This window comes from Pantherophis guttatus, chromosome 16, assembly GCF_059756535.1.
Source record: "Pantherophis guttatus breed Tessera chromosome 16, ASM5975653v1, whole genome shotgun sequence".
NCBI lineage: Eukaryota > Metazoa > Chordata > Lepidosauria > Squamata > Colubridae > Pantherophis > Pantherophis guttatus.
This window is the reverse complement of record NC_142078.1, coordinates 8296845-8322238: the sequence shown is the minus strand read 5'-3', so window position 1 is coordinate 8322238 and position 25394 is coordinate 8296845. Positions and strand designations below refer to the sequence as shown.

General features: G+C 43.1%; 1 protein-coding gene across 5 annotated transcripts in view; it reads right to left on the bottom strand.

Annotated features, from left to right (window-relative positions):
- The window catches only part of ASTN2 (astrotactin 2), a 433657-nt gene that overhangs the window by 231308 nt on the left and 176955 nt on the right, over window positions 1-25394 (bottom strand). For all 5 annotated transcript variants that reach the window (XM_087880005.1, XM_087880006.1, XM_087880007.1 and 2 more), the window contains exon 6: window positions 10524-10670. In XM_087880005.1, coding sequence (XP_087736131.1) covers window positions 10524-10670 — 147 coding nt within the window. The remainder of the gene's footprint in view (window positions 1-10523; window positions 10671-25394) is intronic.

The following is a 25394-nucleotide window of genomic DNA, read 5'->3' as shown; positions in this document are numbered from 1 at the left end:
TGAGTTTGGAGAGCTAAAAATTCCAGCACTGAGCATATACAAAATACAAAATGCATATACATCTATGCTTATGGGAATACATGTAGGGTAGTCCTTGATTTATGACCACAATTGAGCCTCAAATTTTCCGTTGCTAAGCGAAACTTTGGTTAAGTGAGCTTTGTCCCATTTTAGGACCTTCCTTGCCGCATTTGTTAAGTGAGTAACTGCAGTTGATTCAGTGAGTAAGATCCATGGTTATTCAAAGCTTCGCTGTTGGTTTTGCCCATCAGAAGGTCACAAAAGGGGAATTGTACATATACATATGTACACATATAAACACACACTCACACACATATACACACACACAGAGAGAAATACATTACAGACACACACATACATATATATCAGTGGTGAAATTCAAATTTTTTTACTACCGGTTCTGTGGGTGTGGCTTGGTGGACGTGGCAGGGGAAGGATACTGCAAAATCTCCATTCCCTCCCCACTCCAAGGGAAGGATACTGCAAAATCCCCATTCCCTCCCCACTCCAAAGGAAGGATACTGGAAAATCCCCATTCCCTCCCCACTCCAAGGGAAGGATACTGGAAAATCCCCATTTCCACCCCACTCTGGGACCAGCCAGAGGTGGTATTTGCCAGTTCTCCGAACTACTCAAAATTTCCGCTACCGGTTCTCCAGAACCTGTCAAAACCTGCTGGATTTCACCCCTGATATATATATACATATACACAAATATGCACACATATACCAATACATAGTCACTGAAGCAGTCGGCGTGAGCTTAAATGGACTCCAGAAGATGGTAGAGGACAGGAAAGCCTGGAGGAACGTTGTCCATGGAGTCGTGATGGGTCGGACACAAATTCGCAATTAACAGCAAAATACCAATGCATATGTATATGTATGTATGTGTATAGATAGATAGATGATTGATAGATAGATAGATAGATAGATAGATAGATAGATAGATAGATAGATATAGATGTGTGTGTGTGTATACACATACATATAGAGAGAAGAGGCGAGGGAGGGGGAGGGAGGGAGGGGGAGAGAGATACAGAGACAGAGAGGAGAGAGAGACAGAGAGGAGAGAGAACGAGAGAGAGGGAGCGAGGGAGGGAGAGACAGAGAAGAGAGAATGAGAGAGAGGAGGGGCGAGGGAGGGAGAGACAGAGAGGAGAGAGAACGAGAGAGAGAGGGAGGGAGAGAGAGAGACAGGGGCGAAGGAGGGAGAGAGAGAAAGAGAGACAGAGAGGAGAGAGAACAAGAGAGAGAGGGAGGGAGAGAGAGAGACAGGGGCGAAGGAGGGAGAGAGAAAGAGAGACAGAGAGGAGAGAGAACGAGAGAGGGAGGGAGGGAGAGAGAGACAGAGAGGAGAGAGAATGAGAGAGAGGGAGGGCGAGGGAAGGAGAGACAGAGAGGAGAGAGAACGAGAGAGAGGGAGGGAGGAGGGAGGGAGGGAGAGATAGAGAGGAAAGAGAATGAGAGAGAGGGAGGACGAGGGAGGGAGAGACAGAGAGGAGAGAGAACGAGAGAGAGAGGGAGGGAGAGAGAGAGAGACAGGGGCGAAGGAGGGAGAGAGAGAAAGAGAGACAGAGAGGAGAGAGAACTAGAGAGAGAGAGGGAGGGAAGGAGGGAGAGAGAGGGGGGAGATAGAGAGAGGAAAGGAGGGAGAGAGAGAGATTTTCTTTCCATTTCCTAGTCTAACAACATCAGGCACCAGTTCCGGCAGCGTTCTACTGTTAATTGAACATTTTCACAGTCCCACATGATGCGTTTCAGGCCTCCAGGCAATTATAATCCCTCATTACAGCAAGCTGGGCTTGGTTCAATTTCCTCACTCAGGAAAATTACTTAAAAATAATACGAAATCTTTGTCCCTCCCCGACGTTGTTCCAAAATTGGCTTGAGGAGGACAAGACGCTCTCTGCTTTTATGTCCAATTCTAAACCCATTTCAAGCAAGGCTTTTGACTAATGAGATGCTCCTAGACCCGGAGACTTTATATATATATATATATGTGTGTGCGTGTGTGTGTGTGTGTGTGTGTGTGTGTGTGTGTGTGTATGTGTGTATACACACACACACACACACACACACACACACGCACACACACATATACGCACATACACATACATTATACACACACATATACACACATGTATACACACACACACACATATATCATACACACATACACACAGACACAGATACACACATATGCATATACATACATCACACACACACATTTTCCAATTATTTTTCTTCCATTCTTCTTCTTCCCCTTCCTCCTCTTCCTCCTCCTCCTCCTCCTCTTCTTCCTCTTCTTCTTCTTCTTCTTCCCATTCCTCCTCCTCCTCCTCCTCCTCCTCCTCCTCCTCTTCTTCTTCTTCTTCTTCTTCTTCTTCTTCTTCTTCCTCTTCTTCTTCTTCTTCTTCTTCTTCTTCTTTTCTTTTCTTTTCTTTTCTTCCCCTTCCTCCTCCTCTTCCTCCTCCTCCTCCTCCTATTATTATTATTATTATTATTATTATTGTTGTTGTTGTTGTTGTTGTTGTTGTTGTTGTTGTTGTTGTTATTATTATTATTATTATTATTATTATTATTATTATTATTGGTAATAATCTCTCCCAACTCACTCATCTTCTGTATCTAAAATGCAGACTGGCCATAAAAGGGAGAGGGAGAGAGAGAGAGAGAGAGAGAGAAGATCCTGTCCTTGTTGTAATTGACATCATATTTCAAGCTGGGTTTTGCAAGGACGAATGCTCTACCCACCCCCTCTGATGTCCACGGTTGTCCTGTTTTGGTTTACCGCAGTGGCACAGAGGCATTCCCATTAAAGTAAGGCCTACCTAATCACATCAAGTTTTTAGTACAAAATACAAGATGAAAATATGCGCAGATTAAACAGACCTTGCCCGCGTGGGCACAGAACATTACAACACATTGAAATGAGCCAGGGTTATTAAATCCATGCGCGATTAATCAATCGGATGGAAGGCTGTTTGTTTGACTTCCAACCGCACCTGATGGCTGGTCTTAGAAACGGCATAACGAGAGTTGTGTTTCCAGACACGTAGAGAGATCCCAAAGATTAAAATAGGATGGATCTGATGGGCTGGAATTTAGGAGTGTGCGAGCCCATCGATTTTGATATTTCAGTTGGCCTGATCAAGTCGATTTGAATTGGTGAACTGAACCAAGTTGATCCAAAGTATGAAGATCTGGGACAAGGCACGAAGGTCACAGAGCCAGCTGAGAGTTCAAACTCCCCTTTAATGCTCCAAATTGCCCTTTAAACACTCCCACATCCTTCGTCCCAGAGCAAAGCGCTCACACATACATACAGCAGCCTCTGACTATGCCCAGTCCAGCAAAGCAAAGGAATAGGGAAAGGAGTCCACGAAACAAGGAACAAACAGTGAGTTCACAAAGTCAGGAACAAGGCACTGAGTCCACGAAGTAAGGAAGAAGCACGCAGTCCTGGAAACTCCAAGTGTCTATACCGGCACACCCAACTGTACAAATTCAGAGTTTGTTCCTGACAAATGCCCCTTCTCACAGTGTCTCTTTAAATCTCAGTCCCCAGGTGAACCTTGTATAGAGGGGCGGGGCACTCTCCTCCTGAAATGTCGGGTCGGCCTGTGCTGTTCTCGCCTTCTCTCCACTCTCCATGTTCGGAGATCAGGAGGAGGTGGTCCTTGCTCAGTGCCTGAGCTCCATTGCTCCTCGTGTCCGCTGCTTGCCCTCTCTCAGCCATCCTGCCCCTGTTCCATTTTGCTGATGCATTTTGCTTCTTTAAAAAAACAAACTAAACCAAAACAAAATCCTTTGTGCTCCATCTGTCACACAGAAAGCAAGATAAAACAAAACGAATGATCAATGTTGTATTTATTTTGCTCTTCCCAACTTGGATCTGCTTCAGAGGTCTCAAGTCAGCTCGGAGTTCTCAGCCACTGCCCTGGCTGGCTAAGATATATTGGAAATTGGCTCAATGCAAGTCAGGAGACAGAGCAACTGTAATCTTCCTTGTCAACAGTCAAACAAGATAACATCTGGCGCTGCTCCACCAAAAACGTGGCTTGCCCTAATTCTACGTCCATTGGGATGGCCACCAGCTGCCTCTGGAAGGTTGGTGGAGCAGCTGTACAAACCTAGAAACTATTTAAACAGTGAAAGAGCCAGGAGAGGGAGGGAAGGAAAAGAGAGGATGGGAATGGGTCAAACTGCAAAAGTTGTGGCCGATTGAAGGAGATAATTGCTGGAAAAAAGACGGATAAAGCAGTTGTCCCTATTAATGCAATGAAAACAGGCCTCAAATGTTTACATCGGGGAACTGGTGAACACATTCGTCTTTAATAAAACTTTGTCCGCTAGCTCATCTCTTGCATTTCATTCGGCTTGGATTTGGTCTTCAATTGCCTTTCTGCAAGACACCTACCCCCCGAAATAACATTGTCAGGGAGAATTGTGGGGTCCTGGGTGCTCTCTGAGCTTGGTGGTTTTCTTGCAGACGTTTTCATTACCCAACTAGGTAACATCATCAGAGCGAGGAGGAGGAGGAGGAGGAGGAGGAGGAGGAGGAGGAGGAGGAGGAGGAGGAGGAGGAGGAGCTTGGTGGTTTTCTTGCAGATGTTTTCATTACCCAACTAGGTAACATCATCAGTGCGAGGAGGAGGAGAAGGAGGAGGAGGAGGAGGAGGAGGAGGAGGAGGAGGAGGAGGAGGAGAAGGAGAAGGAGAAGGAGGAGGAGGAGGAGGAGGAGGAGGAGGAGGAGGAGCTTGGTGGTTTTCTTGCAGACGTTTTCATTACCCAACTAGGTAACATCATCAGTGCCAGGAGGAGGAGGAGGAGGAGGAGGAGGAGGAGGAGGAGGAGGAGGAGGAGGAGGAGGACAACGACTGTGGGCTCCTTGGTACTCTCTGAGCTTGGTGGTTTTCTTGGAGATATTTAATTACCCAACTAGGTAAGATCATCAGTGCAAGGAGGAGGAGGAGGACTGTGGGCTCCTTGGTACTCTCTGAGCTTGATAGTTTTCTTGCAGTTGTTTAATTACCCAACTAGATAATATTATCAGTGGGAGGAGGATGACGACGACGACGACGATGATGATGATGATGATGATGATGATGTCTTTGGTGCTCTCTGAGTTGAATTCTTTTCTTGCGGACATTTCATTACCGAACTAGATAACATCATCAGCGCAAGAAGGAACTGTATATAAACACAGAGCAAACCCCACTCTCTTCTAAGACTGATCATGTTACCTAGTTGGGTCACGAAAGGCCTGCAAGCAAAGCACCAAGCTCGGAGAGCACCAGGTTCAACCCTGAGCAACAAACACACTCTTCTACCAACATCGGTGAGAGTGATCGGATATTACCCCCAAGTTTAATCGGATCAGAAGAGCATGACTGCCCTCCCACCTGTTCAGCTATACATTTATTGGGCTTCTTTTGACTGGTGAACGTATGTTGACATCACAGGCTGAAGCAGCTTGATGGAGCCGTGCATGTATCGGAAGGATAGGGGTGGGGGGGGAATTTTCTGCTAGGAAAATTATGCAGGGTGCAGAAGATTTCCATCAGAGCTGCCAATGAAATACCAATAAAACAGATTAATATCCCTTGGAAGAGGGGAGGAGGTGGGGCAGTCTCCAATCGAGACATAATGGCTTTTCAGAAGATGAAAAACACGAGGGACCCAAGTGAAATGGCACCAAGAATGAGAATGATCTCCGAAACGACACTTTTAAATACGGCTCTAAAACTGTGGGGAAGAGAAGTAACTTTTAATGGGCGGTTTGCAGGCTGAGTTGCCAAAGAGAATCGGAAATGTTAGCTTATTCTGGCCAAGAAAGCACAGAAAAAAACTCCTTTCTTTGCTTCAATCAGGTTTAACAGATTAACAGAGTTGGAAGGGACCTTGTAGGTCATCTAGTCCAACCGCCCTGCCCATCAGGAGACCCTACACCCGTGATGGCGAACCTATGGCATGTGTGCCACAGGTGACACCTGGAGCCATATCTGTGGGCATGCGAATATTGCCCTAGCTCAGCTCCAGTGCGCGCCAACCAGCTGATTTTCGGGCCTTCCGGGCCCACTGGAAGTCAGGAAACGGGCTGTTTCTGGCCTCTGGAGGGCCTCTGGGAGAGTGGGGAAGGTTTAAACAGTTTTCTTTCTTCTAGCCGATCAGCTGGGACTTGGGAGGCAGCGAATAAATTGGCGGTGGGGCCAAATAAAAGGTAAGAATAATGTAGGGGCAGGCGGGACGGCCCAGCTCCCGAACAAAGAGAACCGGTTCGGTGACGTCATATTGTCACCTCTACCGGTTCGGCCGAACTGGTCCGAACCGGGAGGAACCCACCACTGATTGTAACTGTAAGTCGAGAACCATCTGTCCTAGGTTTTCCTGAGTTGACTAGATTTTTGGGTCTCGGCAGTATGCATCTGCATCATAATTAACTCGCAGAACTTTAGGCTTTGGACATTAGTAACTGGAACTTGAGGGTTCCAGTATTTGAGGAGCTGCCACACACACAGAAGAACAGGATCTAATTATTCTCTAAAGCACCAGAGGGCAGGACAAGAAACTAATGGATGGAAATTAAATCAAGGAGAGAAGCAATCTGGAATTGAGGAGAAACTTCCTGACAGTGAGGACAATTAACCAGTGGAACAGCTTGCCTTTGGAAACTGTCTGAAATGATATAGGCTCTCCTGCTTGAGCAGGGGGCTGGACTAGAAGACCTCCAAGGTCCCTTCCAGATTCGATTCTATTCTATTCTATTCTATTCTATTCTATTCTATTCTATTCTATTCTATTCTATTCTATTCTATTCCATTCTATATTCTATAATTCTAATTCCTTTCCCTTCCCTTCTATTTTTCATTATTCTATTCCTATTCCTATTCTAATTCTATAATTCTAATTCTATAAATCCAATTCCAATTCCATTCCATTCCTAATTCTATAATTCTATAATTCTATAATTCTATAATTCTATAATTCTATAATTCTATAATTCTATAATTCTATAATTCTATAATTCTATAATTCTATAATTCTAATTCCATTCAATTCCAATTCCAACTCAAATTCCAATAATTCAAATTCCCTTCCCTTCCCTTCCCTTCCCTTCCCTTCCCTTCCCTTCCATTCTATTCTATTCTATTCACTGGGGTGGGGTCCAGAAGAAACCTGCTTAAAACATACCACAGTGGGATTAACAATGTAGGTTTCTGCTCCTCGCTTCACTGAAAACGACGGGACACGTTTTTTAACAAAATGTTTATGTGCTTGGAGAAAACCAACGCGCCTCCAATGCTTTCGCTCCAGAAGGCCAGAAAAAAAAGCATCGATTTGCCCTCCCATCAGAGGCAAGAAAATGTACCAGCAGGAGAAGAACAAATAAATAAATAAGGGAACCCGATGAAAAATTTAAAGTCTTCTGAAGCCTTCGGTTCCCATGTGGAAGAAGAAAATTGAATTTGCTCGGGTTTCTGCAAGGTTGTGTTTGATCAACATTGCAAGGGGTGGGCAGATAAGGTCATGGAAACTCCCGAAATATTGGAAGCAGGGAGCGATAAAGGGAAGCAGTGGTTTCTGGGAACTCCATCTTCCATCATCAAAAGCTGGTCTCTCCGTTGTCTGGCAAGTGGAAAACACACTTGAAATTAGACTTTTTTTTTTTCTGCAGAGGGAAAGTGTGTAAGACAGATTCTCACTCAGCTAAAGGCCATGGAAGGGTACTGCCTGATCATTTGGAAACACAGAAAGGACTTGGCCTGTTGCTGTAGAAGTTTCTTTGAGTGCTTCCTTCTTTTTCTTCATTGATGGCTGCATTGCATCAAAGGATGAATTTGGTGCTTTAAGTTTTGCTAAAGTTTTTTTTTTTAAAGTTTTGCTTAAGTTTTTCTGACCCTGGCTGATTCTCCATCTGAAAAAAGTTTCGTAGGAAAGGTATTTTTTCAAGAGGCAACTGTTCTCATCCAACAAGCTTCTTCAGCTCTGGATGAGAAGTAAGCTGAAGACGTGTCTTGGATGAGAAGAAGCAAAATGTCTTCAAAGAAAAACCAGAAAGTCCAGTTTCCTCTTGAAAAAGCACCTCTGGGACAACCATGACCTGAATGATTGAGAATCTCCAAAGACATTTAGCTATGCCAGAACTGAAGAAGCTTCTTAGATGAGAAGCAAAAGGTCTTCAAAGAAAAACCAGAAAATCCCGTTGCCTCTTGGAAAAGCACTTTTGGGACAACCATGACCTGGATGACTGAGAATCTCGAGACTTTTATAGGAAATGTTCTCCCCAGATGTTTTTCTTAGAGATTCTCTTTAGAAGACCTTGAGGTCTTAATATGAGTCAAAAGTGTGAGCTGCAGCTGCCAAAAATGCCAACACAGTTCTAGGCTGCATTAACAGAAATTTATTTATTTATTTATTTATTTATTTATTTATTTATTTATTTATTTATTTATTTATTTATTTATTTATTTATTCAATTTGTATGCTGCCCCTCTCCGAAGACTCAGGGCGGCTAATATAGAATCAAAATCATGGGAAATGTTAATACCACTCTATAATGCCTTACCACTTGGAATACTGCATCTAGTTTTGGTCAGCACAATATAAAAAAGGATGTTGAAACTCTGGAAAAAGTGCAGAGAAGATCAACAAAGATAGTTAGGGGACTGGATGCTAAAACATATAAAGAACGGTTGCTGCAATTGGGTATGTCTAGTTTAATGAAAAGAAGGACTAGGGGAGACATGATAGCAGTCTTCCAATATCTCAGGGGCTTCCACAAAGAAGAGGGAGTCAGGCTATTCTCCAAAGCACCTGAGGGCAGGACAAGAAGCAATGGATGGAAACTCATCAGGGAGAGAAGCAACCTAGACCTAAGGAGAAATTTCCTGACAGTTAGAACAATTAATCAATGGAACAACTTGCCTCCAAAAGTTGTGAATGGTCCTACACTGGAAGTTTTTAAGAAGAGATTGGACAACCATTTGTCTGAAGTGGCATTGGGTTTCCTGCTTAAGCAGTGGGTTGGACTAGAAGACCTCCAAGGTCCCTTCCAACTCTGTTATTCTGAAACCAAGGCGGTGATGTGTTTGCAGATCCATTCAGAGATCTTTAAATCTATGTAGAGTCCTGGCTGATGTTCAGCATAGGAAAAGGTCCACATTCCCCTTTTAATTGGAATATTTCATGGGTCAGCTGTGCCATTTTTGGCTCCATCGGTATCGATTAACAATTGCACTCAAAGGAGTTATTATTCAGAGAGCTCATAAATAAAAGGGTAGGACAGAAATAGCAGAAATAAACATCCACGCCTGGATTTGCGAAGGCATGCAAAATAAAGGATGTTTTTTTGTGCTGCAAATTAGCCAAGGGTTCGACGTTGGAGCCCTTTGCAAATGCCAAGGTGGAAAATAAAAAAATAAAAAAGTTATTTCCAAATGTCACGATTAAAATATCAACGCACGGTTTTTAAACCACAGAATCCGTTCTCCCAAATGTGGAGACAATGACCCCATTTATATCTTTTTTTAAAAAAAGGAACAACATAAATTATGGATCGGAGGTCTAATCAGTATGTATTGGTCTACAGGATAACATGTCTTTAATACAAAAAACCATATGGCTATGTTTTTCCCAGTTGCAATGTATGGCTGTGAATGTTGGACCATAAGGAAGGCTGAGCGCCAAAGAGTTGAGGCCTTTGAATGATGGTGCTGGAGAGGACTCCTGTGAGTCCCTTGGATTGCAAGGCGATCCAACCAGTCAGTCCTAGAGGAGATCAATCCTGACTGCTCTTTAGAAGGCCAGATCCTGAAGATGCAACTCAAATGCTTTGGCCACCTAATGAGAAGGAAGGACTCCCTGGAGAAGAGCCTAATGCTGGGAAAGATGGAGGGCAAAAGAAAAGAAGGGGACAACAGAGAAGGAGGTGGCTGGATGGAGTCACTGAAGCAGTCGGCGTGAGTTTAAATGTACTCCAGAGGATGGTAGAGGACAGGAAGGCCTGGAGGAACATTGTCCATGGGGTCGAGATGGGTCGGACGCGACTTTGCAAGCAACAAGAACTAAGTATTTGAGTTTCCTCTTCAGGATCTGCCCTTCTAAAGAGCAGTCAGGGTTGCTCTCCTCTAGGACTGACTGGTTGGATTGCCTTGCAGCCCAAGGGACTCGCCGTCTAAGTTTCCACTTGGGCCTTATTGATTCTAATAGATCAATAGGTTATATTTTCATTTCCCACATTACCAACCTTTTCTGGCCATATCCTCAAATTGGCAGGGAAAAAAAAAAAAGTGAAGGTAAACCCTCTGTAGAAATGCACAGAATAGAGTATAGTTATGGGAATAGTTGCTTTAGCCTGGCAAGATTCTGTCTATAGGCAGAATGAAGAACTACCCACAAGTTCACATGTTGTTCTTGAGAGAGACAGCTGCTTAGAAAACATGGCTAAGTCATGTTCTTCGAGAAGTCACACCCTTACTCCAAAAAGAAAGTTCTTACCGTCAGCAATGAAGTGCTCAGGGACATGAAGGGTCACTTTGACCGTGAGTGGACAGGAGATCTGGGTGCCACAGACCATAGCCAGGATGCAAGAGCTCACAGCAACTAAGGTGAGGGCCGTCTTGTTCACTGGGCTTTTGAGGGAACCTGGAGAAGAGAAACAAGCATACAAGACACATTACAAAAAGGAAGTTCTCATCTCAAAAAACATTCAATTGGGTCCAGTTCTCGGAGGCTGCCTTGATCTGTTCCTCCAGTTTTCGTGGCAGGTTTTTGTCATTGTCTCCTTCCTGGGTTTGAGAGAAAGGGACTGGCCCAAGATCTACGATGGGACTAGAACTCACGTTCTCCTGCTTTCTAGCCTGATGTCACAACCGCTACATCAAACCGGCTCTTCTCCAAGTCATATGGAATGTGAAAGGATTCAGGGTTTTGCATCAGTACAATAATTAAGTCAGCCTTCAGAATATAATTAAAAGCCCACCAGTATTAGCTGGCATGACTAGCCCTGAGACCGGATTGGCAGTCAAAGATGCCGATGATCAGCAGTGGGTTTCACATTTTGTTACCACCAGTTCACCACGCGTGCATGCTTGCTTCTCTCACGTGTGTGCCTTCATGCAGGTGCCTGGCCTTCTATACAGGTGCTTTGCTCGTGCGTGTCCAGCCTAACAAACTTGCCTAAATAGGACGGCATAGAGCCAGGGCATGTGGGCGGTCCCACCTGTGATTTCTGCTACTGCTTTGGGTGAACCGACTCAAACCAGCTGAATACCACATCTGCTGATGACCTCATGTAACCAAGCCCTGTTGGAAAGGAAAGGTTTAATATCTTTCAGAGCGACATCTTATCAATGGATATCAGAAGTACTTAAATGCAGTCACACCTCTCCCATGTTGCACTTTGATTCAAAGAAAATCCAGCCAAAGGTCCTGTTAAGGAATTCGCAGAGCAACCCTAAAGTAGCAAGGGTGTGCACATGAAAGCGATTGAGAGCAGTTGCGAAATAACACAGCCAACACACAGATACACTGAGTTGTGTTTACTTTCAGGAAAATAGTAATAAGGCACAGTCCAATAAACAGTCCAGGTCATACACAGATAAAGCAGTAGATAGTAAAACAATAGTCCAGGGATATTCCAATAACAAAGTCTTCTTACCAGTTGTCGTAGTCATACACAATAAATAGTTGCAAACAGTATCAAACACAGCGCAGAGCAGTAAAGAGCAGTAACAATCAGCAAGGAGTATCAAAGAGAAACCAACCCTGTTTCAAGCTCTCTCTTAAGAACATTGGCTACAGAGCAAGCCAATCAGGACACAGTATGATGCAATACAGCAATACAGTCTTAAAGCTATAATGCTGGTTTATATATTGCCAACCCAACAAGTTAGGTAATTATCATTTCCTCTTTTCCTCTTTCCTCTTTTTAAATGGGAATTTTAAATTTGGTTTTAAATTGGAGTTTTAAAATGGTTCAGCCAAATTTATTTAATTTGTTTTATCTCTATTTTAAATTTTGTATTTATATGTTTTATTTTATGGCTGTTCACCGCCCTGAGTCCTTCGGGAGTAGGGCGGTATACAAATTTAATAAAATGAAAATGAAATGAAATGAAAACAGGTCCGATATTTTTATTCCGGGTTCCAAGCTAAAAAATTGCCAGATCTGAGTACTGAGAAATAATCATTTGTTCGCGGTCTTAAGCACGAAAAAGGGAAAAGGGCTTAGGGAACAGAATCCCGGCTATCAATTCATCTGCGATGAGCGGTTATGTATAATTCAGGGATTCCAGGAGATTGACGGAGCTGAACTTCCAGCCGAGTGATGGAGGATTTCGTTCTCCTCGTCTCGCTGAATTCGGACGGATGGATCAGTTGATCCTGGTAATAAGTGAGGAAGGAGATTGAGGTATGACACAGAATGTCCCACAGGTGCTTTTTAAAAGGCGACTGGGTTTTCTTTGCGCCTTTGGGACAACTGTGATCGGAATGACTGAGAATCTTCATACTGTCAGCGTTCCAGAAAACCCCCAACTCCAATTAAGAACTCCCGAGGAAAGCATTTTCTCGAAGTTCCATTTATGAGAGTATGTATACTGGCACATCTGGAAAAACCCGAATCTGAGAGTCCCGGGTTTTCCCTCGGTAAATCAAACCCCCCAAAACCATCCCCTCACTCATCAGTCAATCACATTGTCCAATCACCATCCGTCCCATCTCGAGACATCCCTCCAACCACTCCTTCCCCAGATGCAGGATTTTCCTGACCTTGACCAAAAGGAAGAATGCTATTTTGTCTAACTACATTCCCTCTACTAAATCCCCCCTCCTACTTTCCCCACACATGAGAAGATGGCAGCGTGGAAGCTTCCGGGGCTAATATGGCTTCCAAAGCTGGCACATACACACTCAACACAGAGTAAAGGACACATCCTTAAAAGTTCCTATTCAAGTAGTATCTGTCTCTTGCATCAACAGAGAGATAGAATCAAGATCACGTGAAGTGTTAATACCACTTTATGATGCCTTGGTAAGGCCACACTTGGAATACGGCATCCAATTTTGGTCACAACGATGTAAAACAAAGATGTGGAGACTCTGGAAAGAGTGCAGAGAAGAGCAACAAAGATAATTAGGAGGCTGGAGGTTGAAATATAGGAAGAACAGTTGCAGGAACTGGGTATGTCAAGTTTAATGAAAAGAAGGACTGGGGTGATATAATAGCAGTCTTCCAATATCTCAGAGGCTGCCACAAAGAAGAGGTAGTCAAGCTATTCTCCAAAGGACCTGAGGGTAGGACAAGAAGCAATGGATGGAAACTAATCAAGGAGAGAAGCAACTTAGAACTAAGTCAATCAGTAGAACAACTGGTCTCCAGAAGTTGTGGGTGCACCAAAACTGGAAGTTTTTAAGAAGAGGTTGGATAACTATTGGTCTGAAGTGGTGTAGGGTTTCCTGCCTGGGCAGGGGGTTGGACTAGAAGACCTCCAAGGTCCCTTCCAACTCTTCTCTTCTCTTCTCTTCTCTTCTCTTCTCTTCTCTTCTCTTCTCTTCTCTTCTCTTCTCTTCTCGAATATTTGGAATTTAGAAGCCTGTTGGGTTTCTGATCTTTTTTCTTCAGCCACCTGGCAACCAATAAAGTCTCTGTCCTGTTTTCCAGCTCTTGATGGTCTGCAGAAGATAAAGGGTGAGTTTTTTTTTTTTAATTTGATTTATATGCTGCCCTTCTCCGAAGACTCAGGGCGGCTTACAATGCGTTAAGCAATAGCCTTCATCCTTTTGTATATTTATACAAAGTCAGCTTATTGCCCCCACAACTGGGTCCTCAATTTACCTACCTTAGAAAGGATGGAAGGCTGAGTCAACCTTGAACCTTGGCGAGATTCGAACCCTGCAGTAATTGCAGGCAGCTGGTCTTAATAACCAGCTTAATAACAGGGTGCCTTAAACCTCTGTACTACCAAGTTTGACCATGGTGAACCAGAACTCCATATGAGTGTATCTCTCTTCCAGTGGTGAAATCCAATTTTTTTTTTACTACCGGTTCTGTGGGCATGGCTTGGTGAGCGTGGTGTGGCTTGGTGAATGTGGCTTGGTGGGCATGGCAGAGGAAGGATAGGGCAAAATCCCCATTCCCACCCCACTCCAGGGGAAGGATACTGCAAAATCCCCATCCCCATCCCACTCTGGGGCCAGCCAGAGGTGGCATTTGCCGGTTCTCCTGAACTACTGAAAATTTCCGCTACCGGTTCTCCAGAACCTGTCTGAATCTGCTGGATTTCACCCCTGTTCTCTTCCATTAAGTTAAATTGATCTGCTCTGTTGGAAGGACTCAAATCCAACCCATGAAAAAAGAAAAGAAAAGAAAAGAAAAAAGGAAGCAGCTTTCTAAAGGAATGCAGTTCTTTCCTACTTTTCCAAGAATCCAGCTCTCATCGATAGCCTGCCTCATCCCAAACATTTATGGTTGCATTAACTTATTTCTTTTAATCGACAAAGGAAACTCAACGTAGCAAATCACAAAAGTGCAATTTCTTAAATTCCAAGGGAACCTTTTCTCTCCCTTTTTATCTCCATCCAAGGTTAGACTGCACATTTCTCACACGTAGCCACAACAAAAGACGTGATAGACACAAAAGATGTGATAGACACAAAAGACGTGATAAACACTCGTCGCTGGGAAGGATGTAAGTCAACCCAGCATTTTAGAACAAAGTTTAGTAGGAGTTGACGCAGTACGTGGGCAGATCCCTTCCTTCCTGCAAATCACTTGTTAGTCACAAAACCTTTTTCATCTTTCAAAGTCGTAGACACACAAAGGGTTTGTAGGCAAGTGTGGGCTGATGTTTTTTTAGACAGCATGAAGACCGTGATGGGAAAAGGAAAGTCTCATCCCTGAGCAGCCCAAAGATTGGAGACTGTTCTTGCTGTTTTGGTGGACCATGGAGCATGAAGGATGGCCAGAAACGCCAGGAGCTAGAAAAACAATTTGGAACTGGCCCTACCTTTGAGTCTATGTGAAACGGAACAAACAAGGATTTTACAAAAGAAATAAAGTCTACTTCCCAGGGCTTTCTCTAGATGGATAGACAGCTGACAGATAAATAGATAAATAATATATGATGATAGATAGATAGATAGATAGATAGATAGATAGATAGATAGATATGGTAGACAGATGATAGAAGGAAGACAAATAGATAGACAGACACAGATAGATAGTAGCTAATGATAGACAGTAGCTAGATGATAGAAGATAGATAGATAGATAGATAGATAGATAGATAGATAGATAGATAGATAGATAGATAGATAGATGATGGATGATAGAAGATAGATAAATAGATAGAGATATGATAGATGATAGACAGAAGATAGCTAGATAGTAGATGATAGATGATAGACGATAGATGATGATAGATAGATAGATAGATAGATAGATAGATAGATAGATAGATAGATGATGGATGACAGACAGACAGACAGATGATAGAAGATAAATAGATAGAGATATGATAGATGATAGACAATAGATAGATAGTAGATGGTAGATAGATGATAGACGATAGATAGATAGATAGATAGATAGATAGATAGATAGATAGATAGATAGATAGATAGATGATGGATGATAGAAGATAGATAAATAGATATGATAGATGATAGACAGAAGATAGCTAGATAGTAGATGATAGATGATAGACGATAAATGATGATAGATAGATAGATAGATAGATAGATAGATAGATAGATAGATAGATGATGGATGACAGACAGACAGACAGATGATAGATGATAGAAGATAAATAGATAGAGATATGATAGATGATAGACAGTAGATAGATAGTAGATGGTAGATAGATGATAGACGATAGATAGATAGATAGATAGATAGATAGATAGATAGATAGATAGATAGATAGATAGATCGACAAAGACAGACATATGACAGAAGATAGATAAATCGATAGACATATGATAAATAATAGACAGAAAATAGATAGATGATAGACAGACAGACAGACAGACTGAAGTGCGCCTGGGACTATCAACATAGCATCTGGGCAGGGATATGCAAAGCTAGCACCTTCTTAAATGCCAAGATAAGTTTTATAGCTTTAGGATACGTTTATACGAGGAAGCGACAGCTTTAAGTTCAGAAGAATTTTGAGCAGCCGAAAATAAGGCCAAGAGGGAGAACTGTGTGTGTGTGTCTATGTGTGTGTTTGTGTTTGTGTGTATGTGTATGAAGAAACAGAAGAACTGGAGGATCCAAAATAAGGCAGCCTTCAGGCAAGAATTCTGATTTGAAAGTATAGAGAAGACTGACAGGAAGGCTGAACCAAAAACAAATTCTAAAAACCCCGCAAAGCATGCCTTCTTCTTTTTTTTTCAGACTGCATCCAAGCAACTTCCCATAACCAAGTCAATTAATTGCTGCTTAATTGGGCCTTGAAGGCTTGAGAGAGAAGAACCTCTAGAGGTAGCTTCCGAAGGATGCTTTTTCTTCCAAATTAATAGACCCCCTGATTTCTAGCCTCTGCCCTACATTTACGTTGGCCTTAATTCAAGATGCTTCCCTTTCAGAAGTTAAGGAGAATAAGAAGGAGAGCGATTTCCTGACAGTTGGAACAAATTAATCAGTGGAACAGCTTTCCCCCCAGAAGTTGTGTTTGCTCCATCTCTGGAGGTCTTCAAGAAGAGATTGGACAGCCAGTTGTCTGAAATGGTGTACAGTTTCTTGCTTGAGCAGTGGGTTGGACCAGAAACCCTCCAAGGTCCCTTCCAACTCTCTTACTCTGACCTCCAAGGTCCCTTCCAACTCTCTTACTCTGTTAATTTATCAAGGAGAGAAGCAACCTACCCTGCTTCCCCAAAACTAAGACCCAACTGGAAAATAAGTCCTAGCATGATTTTTCAGGATGCTCGTAATATAAGCCCTACCCCAAAAATAAGTCCCAGTTAAGATCGTCAACCAGATGGAGGCATTTAATACTGTATTTCCCCCCAAAATAAGACCCAACCGGAAAATAAGTCCTAGCATGATTTTTCAGGATGCTCGTAATATAAGCCTTACCCCAAAAATAAGACCCAGTTAAGATTATCAACCAGACGGAGGAGTTTAGTACTGTATTTCCCCCCAAAATAAGACCCAACCGGAAAATAAGTCCTAACATGATTTTTCAGGATGCTCGTAATATAAGCCCTACCCCAAAAATAAGCCCCAGTTAAGATCGTCAACCAGACGGAGGCGTTTAGTACTGTATTTCCCCCAAAATAAGACCTAACCAGAAAATAAGCCATAATTCGTCTTTTGGAGCAAAAATTAATATAAGACCTGGTCTTATTTTGGGGGAAACACGGTAGAACTAAGGAGAAATTTCCCGACAGTGAGAAGAATGAATCAATTAAACAGCTTGCCTCCAGAAGTTGTGGATGCTTCAACACTAGAAATTTTTAAGAAGAGACTGGGCGCTTATTTGTATGGGATGAAATACTGTAGTTTTCGGAGTATAAGACGTACCGGAGTATAAGACGTACCTACTTTTTTTGGTGAGGAAAAGAAGAAAAAGAAATCTCCCTCTGCCTCTGAGCAATGTTGCCTCGTTGCAGCAAACAGCAAACATCCTGCTTTACTTTCAGTTTCGTTTTCAGCATAGCTTGATTAGCACAAGGGGGAAAAAAATCTGCTCCAGTAATTTACCTCCTTGCAGCAAGCAGCAGAGCCCTGCGCAAAGTCGGGAGGCCAATTCAATCAACTTGTGCTAATTAGGCTGTGCTGAAGCTGAAAGGACCTGTTTTTTCTTGCTGTTTACTTGCAAGGAGGTAACTGCTGCGAGGCGGAGGCCAAAGGGTGGGGGCCAGTGGGTGGGTGGGACTACATTCGGTGTATAGGACGCACCTAAATTTTCATACGCGGGGGGTGGGGCAAATGCACGGGGGCCACATGTGCATTGCATTTTGGGGGTTTGGGCGTGCGTGTGCGCATTTGGGCACTTGGTCTGGAAAAGATTAGCCATCACTGGTGTAGAGTCTTCTGCTTGAGCAGGGGGTTGGACTAGATGACCTCCACGGTCCTTTCCAACTCAACTATTCTCTTGTCTCAGGGCATTTTCCATCAAGAGGCAAAAAAACAAAACAAAACCGGGGGGGGGGGAATTAAACATAAAAGAAAAAACCAACGTGGCTATGGTAAAGCCTCTGAAGAAAAAAAGAAAGGACACGAAAATCAAAACTGACCAAAGCATCTCATATTGTAAATCTTCCTTTTTTCTTTCTGGCTGGAAGACAAAACGTTACAACCTACTTGGTGCCTTAAATCTGTCTGTCCGTGGAAAAGAAAAGATGCGTTTTGCTCCTTTTAAGGAAGATTCTCTGCCCATTTTGTTAAAAGTGCTCACAGTGGCTGAAGGAATATTGCATTTTCTCTCTTTTTTTTTCTGGGGAAGTAACCCAATTATGTCTCCTTGCTATTATCAAGCCTCGAGAGTTTACGACAGGAACGTGGCCCCGATTTGGCGTGATTTAGACCTCTGCTTTATGTTTGATGTAAATGGCATACGGCGGGGGAGCCGGATCCATAAATATTTTAAATAAACAAGATAAATGGCAATAGCTTTTGTATTCATGGCTGGCCTCTGGCAGTAATAAATGCCTATCATAATATTCTCCTCCGTTTCCCCCCTCGAAGTCGAGCGGAGGCTTCGGCAACCGGCGGGCATTTCTGAAATTCTGGAGGGCCCTGAGGCGATTTTGAAAGGATTCAGTCAGGAACAAGGAATTTGATTTTGTTCCTCCAAGTTATTGGTTTTGTAAGGGGAAATATATCACTCCTTCATTTCGGTGGCCAAACGTATTTTCTAACAAATAACCTGGAATACGGTCAATTTCTCTCTCTCTCTTTCTCTCCATCTTTTAGCCTCCTGAGATGAAGAATGGGACAAAATTTACAGGGCGTTATATTTTAAAAGAAGGGCTTGAAAAGAGGATGTATTGTTGATACTGGGTGACACCAGATAAATTTATTTATTTATTATATTCCCCCTTCATTGTTTTTATGACTAGCTCGAGGCAGTGAGCATATTCAACACAACTTCCTACTCCTGTTTTCCCCACAACGAAAATCCTGTGAGGTGGGTTGAGCTGACAGAGAGAGAGAGAGAGAGAGAGACTGGCCCTAAGTCACCCAGCTGGCTTTCCTGCCTAAGGCCGCACTAGAACTCACCATCACCTGGTGATTGGCCCAAAGTCACTCAGCCATCTTTTGTGCCTAAGGCGGAACTAGAACTCACCACCACCTGGTGATTGGCCCAGAGTTGCCCAGTTGGTTTTCATGTCTAAGGCAGGACTAGAATTCACAATCTCCTAGTGATTGGCCCAGAGTTGCCCAGTTGGTTTTCATGTCTAAGGCAGGGCTAGAATTCACAATCTCCTAGTGATTGGCCCAAAGACACTCAGCCATTTTTTGTTTCTAAGGCGGAACTAGAACTCACCATCACCTGGTGATTGGCCCAGAGTTGCCCAGTTGGTTTTCATGCCTAAGGCAGGAACTAGAATTCAGTCTTCCAGTGATTGGCCCATAGTCACTCAGCCATCTTTTGTGCCTAAGGCGGAACTAGAACTCATAGTCACCTGGTGATTGGTCCAGAGATGCCCATTTCATGTCTTAGGCAGGACTAGAATTCAGTCTCCTAGTGATTGGCCCAAAGTCACTCAGCCATCTTTTGTGCCTAAGGCGGAACTAGAACTCACTGTCATCTAGTGATTGGCCCAGAATTGCCCAATTGGGTTTCATGCCTAAGGCAGCACTAGAACTCACCATCTCCTGGTGATTGGCCCAAAGTCACCCAGCTGACTTCCACAGCTAAGGCAGAACTAGAACTCACACTCGGCCATTTTCTAACTTGGTGCTTCAACCACTAGACCAAACTGTCTTCCCGAATTTATTAGCAAAAATGATATTTCAAGTCAATGTTGAAAATGTGAAACACCCCAATGAGACATTTTAACACACACGGTGGATTTATAAAAAAGCCAATAAATTTTGGGCACAAATACTGTACACACAAAGAGGCAAATAATTTTAAAGATTAATATTCCAAAAAAAAAACCCCAAAAAAACCCCACCCCAAAACTGAATTAGAAAAGACCCACAGAAGATTCATTTTGGATAACATTAGCAGCAGTTCTATGCGCTGTAATGCAAAAATATTGACAATCCCACAATGAAAAGGAGGAAAAAAAAAAGAAAGAAAGAAAAGAAGGATGGTAAAAATGTCAGAATTAGCAAAATTGCTAAATTGACCTGTTTAATCAGGGAGAAAAACAAGCGGCTTTTTTTGCAGAAAGAAGAGTAAAATTGTTATTGTGACACCTACATCCTTTTCAAAATAATTACGGGTATAGACAAGGAATGAAATTAAGACGGACGTGTTGAGATGGGAGAAATTAAAACTGTCACTGCGAGGGAGAATTTCTGTGGTTAAAAAAAAGTAGTGTTTTGTCTGGAATGGTGTTTTTGTTTCGAACAATGCTTGTTTTGACACCTGTAGTATCATTCAAGCAACGGGGAGGGAGTTGGGGGAGATATATCTAATTTGTATGGCGAAAGGGAGGGAAAAAAAAACACCAGTTAAATATAAAGTGTTAGAAGGTGCAAAGAAAAGAGGAAGATTTTCCTTTAATCTTCTCTCTTCTACATTAGTTTGAATTCATTCTTATTGCAGGTAGTCCTCGACCTACGATGGTTCATTTAGCGACCGTCCTTAATTGCAGCGGCCCTGCCTGGAAAAAAAAGTGAGCTTTTCACACTTATGACCGTTGGCAACCTCCCCATGGTCAGGTGATCCAAATTCAGACGGTGGGCAAATGGCTCGGGTGTCAACTTGCAAAGCTTTCAAGTTGCCATGAGCAGGAGGGAGGGAGAACTGAAGTGCATTCCATACATTCTTTCTGATCGCAATCAGAAGGAGGGTGTTAGGTTTCACAGCCAGCCAAAGTGGGTAATTGGAGAATGTGATTTATGACATGGCCAGAGAGGAGGGGAGAGACAGGGTCATAGGGGAATGTAAATCTACGTAGGATCAGTCCTAACTGCATCCGAGTATTGCCGGAATGTTGCTCCTAATAAATGAATATATTTCCTTTGAAGTTTGGATCATGGCTCACGAATTAATTAGGGCATCTTTCGGAAACTTGACATCGGGTTTATGACGGTTGCAATCTCACGCGATCAGCCAAATCCACGGAGAAGCCAGATTCGCTTAACTTACCAACGGCAGTGATTGAGTGGTGGGTTCCTCCCGGTTCGGCCTGGTTCGGCCGAGCCAGTAGTGGTGATGATATGACATCACCTAATGAGTAGACCAGTGCCTCCAAAAACAAATGGGTAGACTGGTACAGCTCTGCAAGGAGTTAAAAGCCTGGTAGACCAGTACCTCTGCTAAATCCTAAAGAATTGTCACATGACCATCAAACCACGCCCACAAAATAAGCCACGCCCACATAACCGGTAGTAAAAAAAAATTAGAATCCACCCCTGCAGTGATTCCCTTAACGATGGTGGCAAGAAAGGCCATTCAATGAGGCAGCACTCACTTAACAAACGTCTCGCTTAGCAACCAAAATATGGGGGCTCCATTGTGGTCGTAGGTGAAGGATTACCCGTATGGCTATGCAAACTTTCCGTAAAAATTATTTAATGTGGTTTTTTTTTTTTTAATGCTGATGTGCCAGACTTCAGCTGGAATATTTTTCATGGTGGACCTTCAGTTGACGGGTAATTATGGAATATGAATAAACCACATTGGCAGGGAGTTTAGTTTTTTTTTTTTAAAGTTTTTTATTAATAATTCAAATTTAAAAAAACAATGGACATGGTTTGACATCTCCGGTTTCTAACATTTCCGTCTAATTCAAATTAATAAATAATATATTCCTTAATCTATACACAAATTTGCATAGATCTTACTTCACTACATGCCAAGCATACTACATAATTCCTCCTAAACAACTATATCCATATCCAATAAACTTATATCACACACAGAAGTTCACACACACACAAGGGAGTTTAGTTGTTAACCTAATCTTGTGAAGCTTCTTCTCTGGTAATATTGTACTGCAAACTAGGGCATACAAAACCTTTGCTAGACCAATTCTCGAATACAGCTCGTCTGCCCGGAACCCGCACTGCATATCGGACATAAATACAATTGAGCGAGTCCAGAGATATTTCACGAGAAGAGTCCTCCACTCCTCTGCTCACAATAGAATCCCTTATGCCACCAGGCTTGAAATTTTGGGATTAGACAACTTCGAACTACGCCGCCTTCGGTCTGACCTAAACACAGTACACAAAATTATCTGCTACAACGTCCTACCTGTCAATGAATACTTCGGCTTCAACCACAACAATACACGAGCAAACAATAGATACAAACTCAAGGTAAACCGCTCCAAACTCGATTGCAGAAAATACAACTTCAACAACAGAGTGGTCAATGCCTGGAATGTACTACCTGACTCCGTGATCTCTTCCCCAAACCCCCATAACTTTATGCAAAGCCCCAAGAAGAGACCGGACTGCCATCTGTTAGAAATGGTATAGGATCTGTTGGGAGGGAGGTTGGACTAGATGACCTACAAGGTCCCTTCCAACTTTGTTAATCAGTTAACCTTAGACTGTCTACTGTTGACCTCACCCCGTTCCTAAGAGGTCTGTAAGGGGGCGTGCATAAGCGCACCAGCCCGCCTACCGTCCCTGTCCTACTGTCCCCATTTATTCATATCCTTATCCTGTATTCATAATCATGTTTATACTTACCATATTTTTCGGAGTATAAGACGCACCGGAGTATAAGACGCACCTACCTTTTTTGGTGAGGAAAAGAAGAAAAAGAAATCTCCCTCTGCCTCCCAGCAATTTTGCCTCCTTGCAGCAAACAGCAAACAGCCTTGCTTTACTTTCAGTTTCGTTTTCAGCATAGCTTGATTAGCACAAGGGGAAAAAAAAAATCCGCTCCCAGAAATTTACCTCTTTGCAGCAAGCAGCAGAGCTCTGCGCAAAACAGCTGAGAGCAAATCAACTGAGAGTCGGGAGACCTATCCAATCAACTTGTGCTAATTAGGCTGTGCTGAAGCTGAAAGGAGCTGTTTTTTCTTGCTGTTTGCTTGCAAGGAGGTGAAGAGGAGTTTTAGGTGGGGGGGAAAGGTGCATCTTATACTCCGAAAAATATGGTATATCTGTTATCTTATGTGTTTGACAAAATAATAAATACAATACAATAAAATAACTAAATAAATAAGTATTTGGCATGCGGTTTGAGTTATGATCAAAATCTTCAGCTTCTGAAAGATATTCCTGCCCGTCGGCTGACGAATCTCATTTGCAAATTCTCCAGCCCGTTGACTTGACTTGCCCTCACTTAAAATGCCGCTTTTCCTCCTCCTCTGATCGCGGTGCTGAGACAAGGACAAACTTTTCATAAAATTGGGGGGGGGACACAAAACACCTCCTCGGCTGAATCAATCATCCTGCAATAGCAAAATCTTCGCTCTGACTTAATGCTGGAGGCAAAAGTGCTTTCAAAGTCACTTAAAAAATGATATTGCTTGCCTTTATCTTCCCTGTTTTGCTTTTCTTCATTTAAAAAAACAAAAACACAGAAAACCCTACACTTATGTATTAACCCTAATGTTCCGGAATGTAAAGCTAGGAAGGGTTTGTTTCAAAAGTTGCAGAAATTATATACGGTGCTGCGAAGAATTAGAAAGGCGCATCAGGTTATTGGATATTACATTGCAATATTTTCTAATGGGCCAATTATCCACTGTCGCTCAATTGGCTTATTGCATCCGTTGATAATGGAGGAGGAGGAGCAGGAACAGCAGGAGGAGGAGGGGAAAAGGGAAGGAGGAGGAAGAGGAGGAGGGAAGACCTGGCTAGGTGGCTCAGTGGCTAAGACACTGAGTTTGTCGATCAGAAAAGTGGTTCGAATGCCTAGTATAGGTCTCCTGCATGAGCAGGGGGTTGGACTAGATGACCTCCAAGGTCCCTTCCAACTCTGTTACTGTTTTTTGTTGAGGAGGAAGGGGAGGAGCAGGAGGAAGGAGGGGGAAGAGGAGGAAGGAGGGGGAGAAAGAGGAGGAGGAGCTGCAACAGCAGGACGTAGAAGCAGGAGGAGCAGAGGGAGGGGGGAGGGGAAGGAGGGGAAGGAGAAGGAAGAGGAGGAGGAAGGAGGAAGAGGAGGAGCAGGAGAAAGGGGAAGAAGGGGAAGGGGAAAGGGAAGGGGAAGGAGGGGAAGGAGGAGGACACCTGTGAGGCCACCATAGAAAAGTCAAAGTTCCTACCAGTTAGCAGTTGGAGGTTGGGAGGAGGAGGAGGAGGAGGAGAGAGAGGGAGAGAGAGAGAGAGAGTGAAGGAGAAGGAGAGGAAGAAGAAGAAGAAGAAGAAGAAGAAGAAGAAGAAGAAGAAGAAGAAGAAGAAGAAGAAGAAGAAGAAGAAGAAGAAGAAGAAGAAGAAGAAGAAGAAGAAGAAGAAGATTAGCAAGTATTTTAGCTGGACACACATCCTGACCCATGGCTGATAGGGAATGTATTGAATTCTGAATAAACTACGATTGGCTTGGTTCACTCCCCCAAGACTTAAGTACTAAGCTGTAGTTTATCTTGGGCAAAAGATGCTGAGTTCGACCCAAGCCAGGCCAAGCAATCCCATTACGACTTGAGCGCAGCACCCACAATTCAGTCAATCTTCGTCTCAGGCCACAATTCTTTCTCAACTGGTGATTCTAATGCGGCGCATAAATATTTCTCCCTGCAGATAAATCGTTCGAGGCAGACAGGAAGGCGCAGCGCAAGTTATACGCCGCCTTCTCCAAACCCAATCATCTTCCTCGGATCGTAATTCATCAGAAGGGCAAATGAGAGCAGAATTTAGTTGACTTAAGCAGCAGGAAGTCCCTTCTTGTACAAAGGTGCAATCACCGTGTTCCACTCAGCACTAAAAATCCCTCCGAAACCTGCCACTAATCTATCCCTAATACCCAGGCTCTCTGCCGGCTGTAGATTTTTAGAAGCTTTAATGCCTGATGCATTAAAATAAATATACTTTTCCACCCCCGCGTAGAAACTCTAATGGTTGAAATATTGATCTCGCCTGCACGGTACGCTGGCAAGCCTTGTGAGAAAATTGTGCCTTAATATTTGGAGAGAGAGAGAGAGAGAGAGGGAGCTTTTTGCGTACGAATCTCCACGGAAGGAAGATAACTCCGGAAAATTTAATATATATATATTTTGAAACAATATATTTGTCTGAAATGTTATAGGGTCTCCTTTGCCTGATGGACGGAAACCAACCAAGGA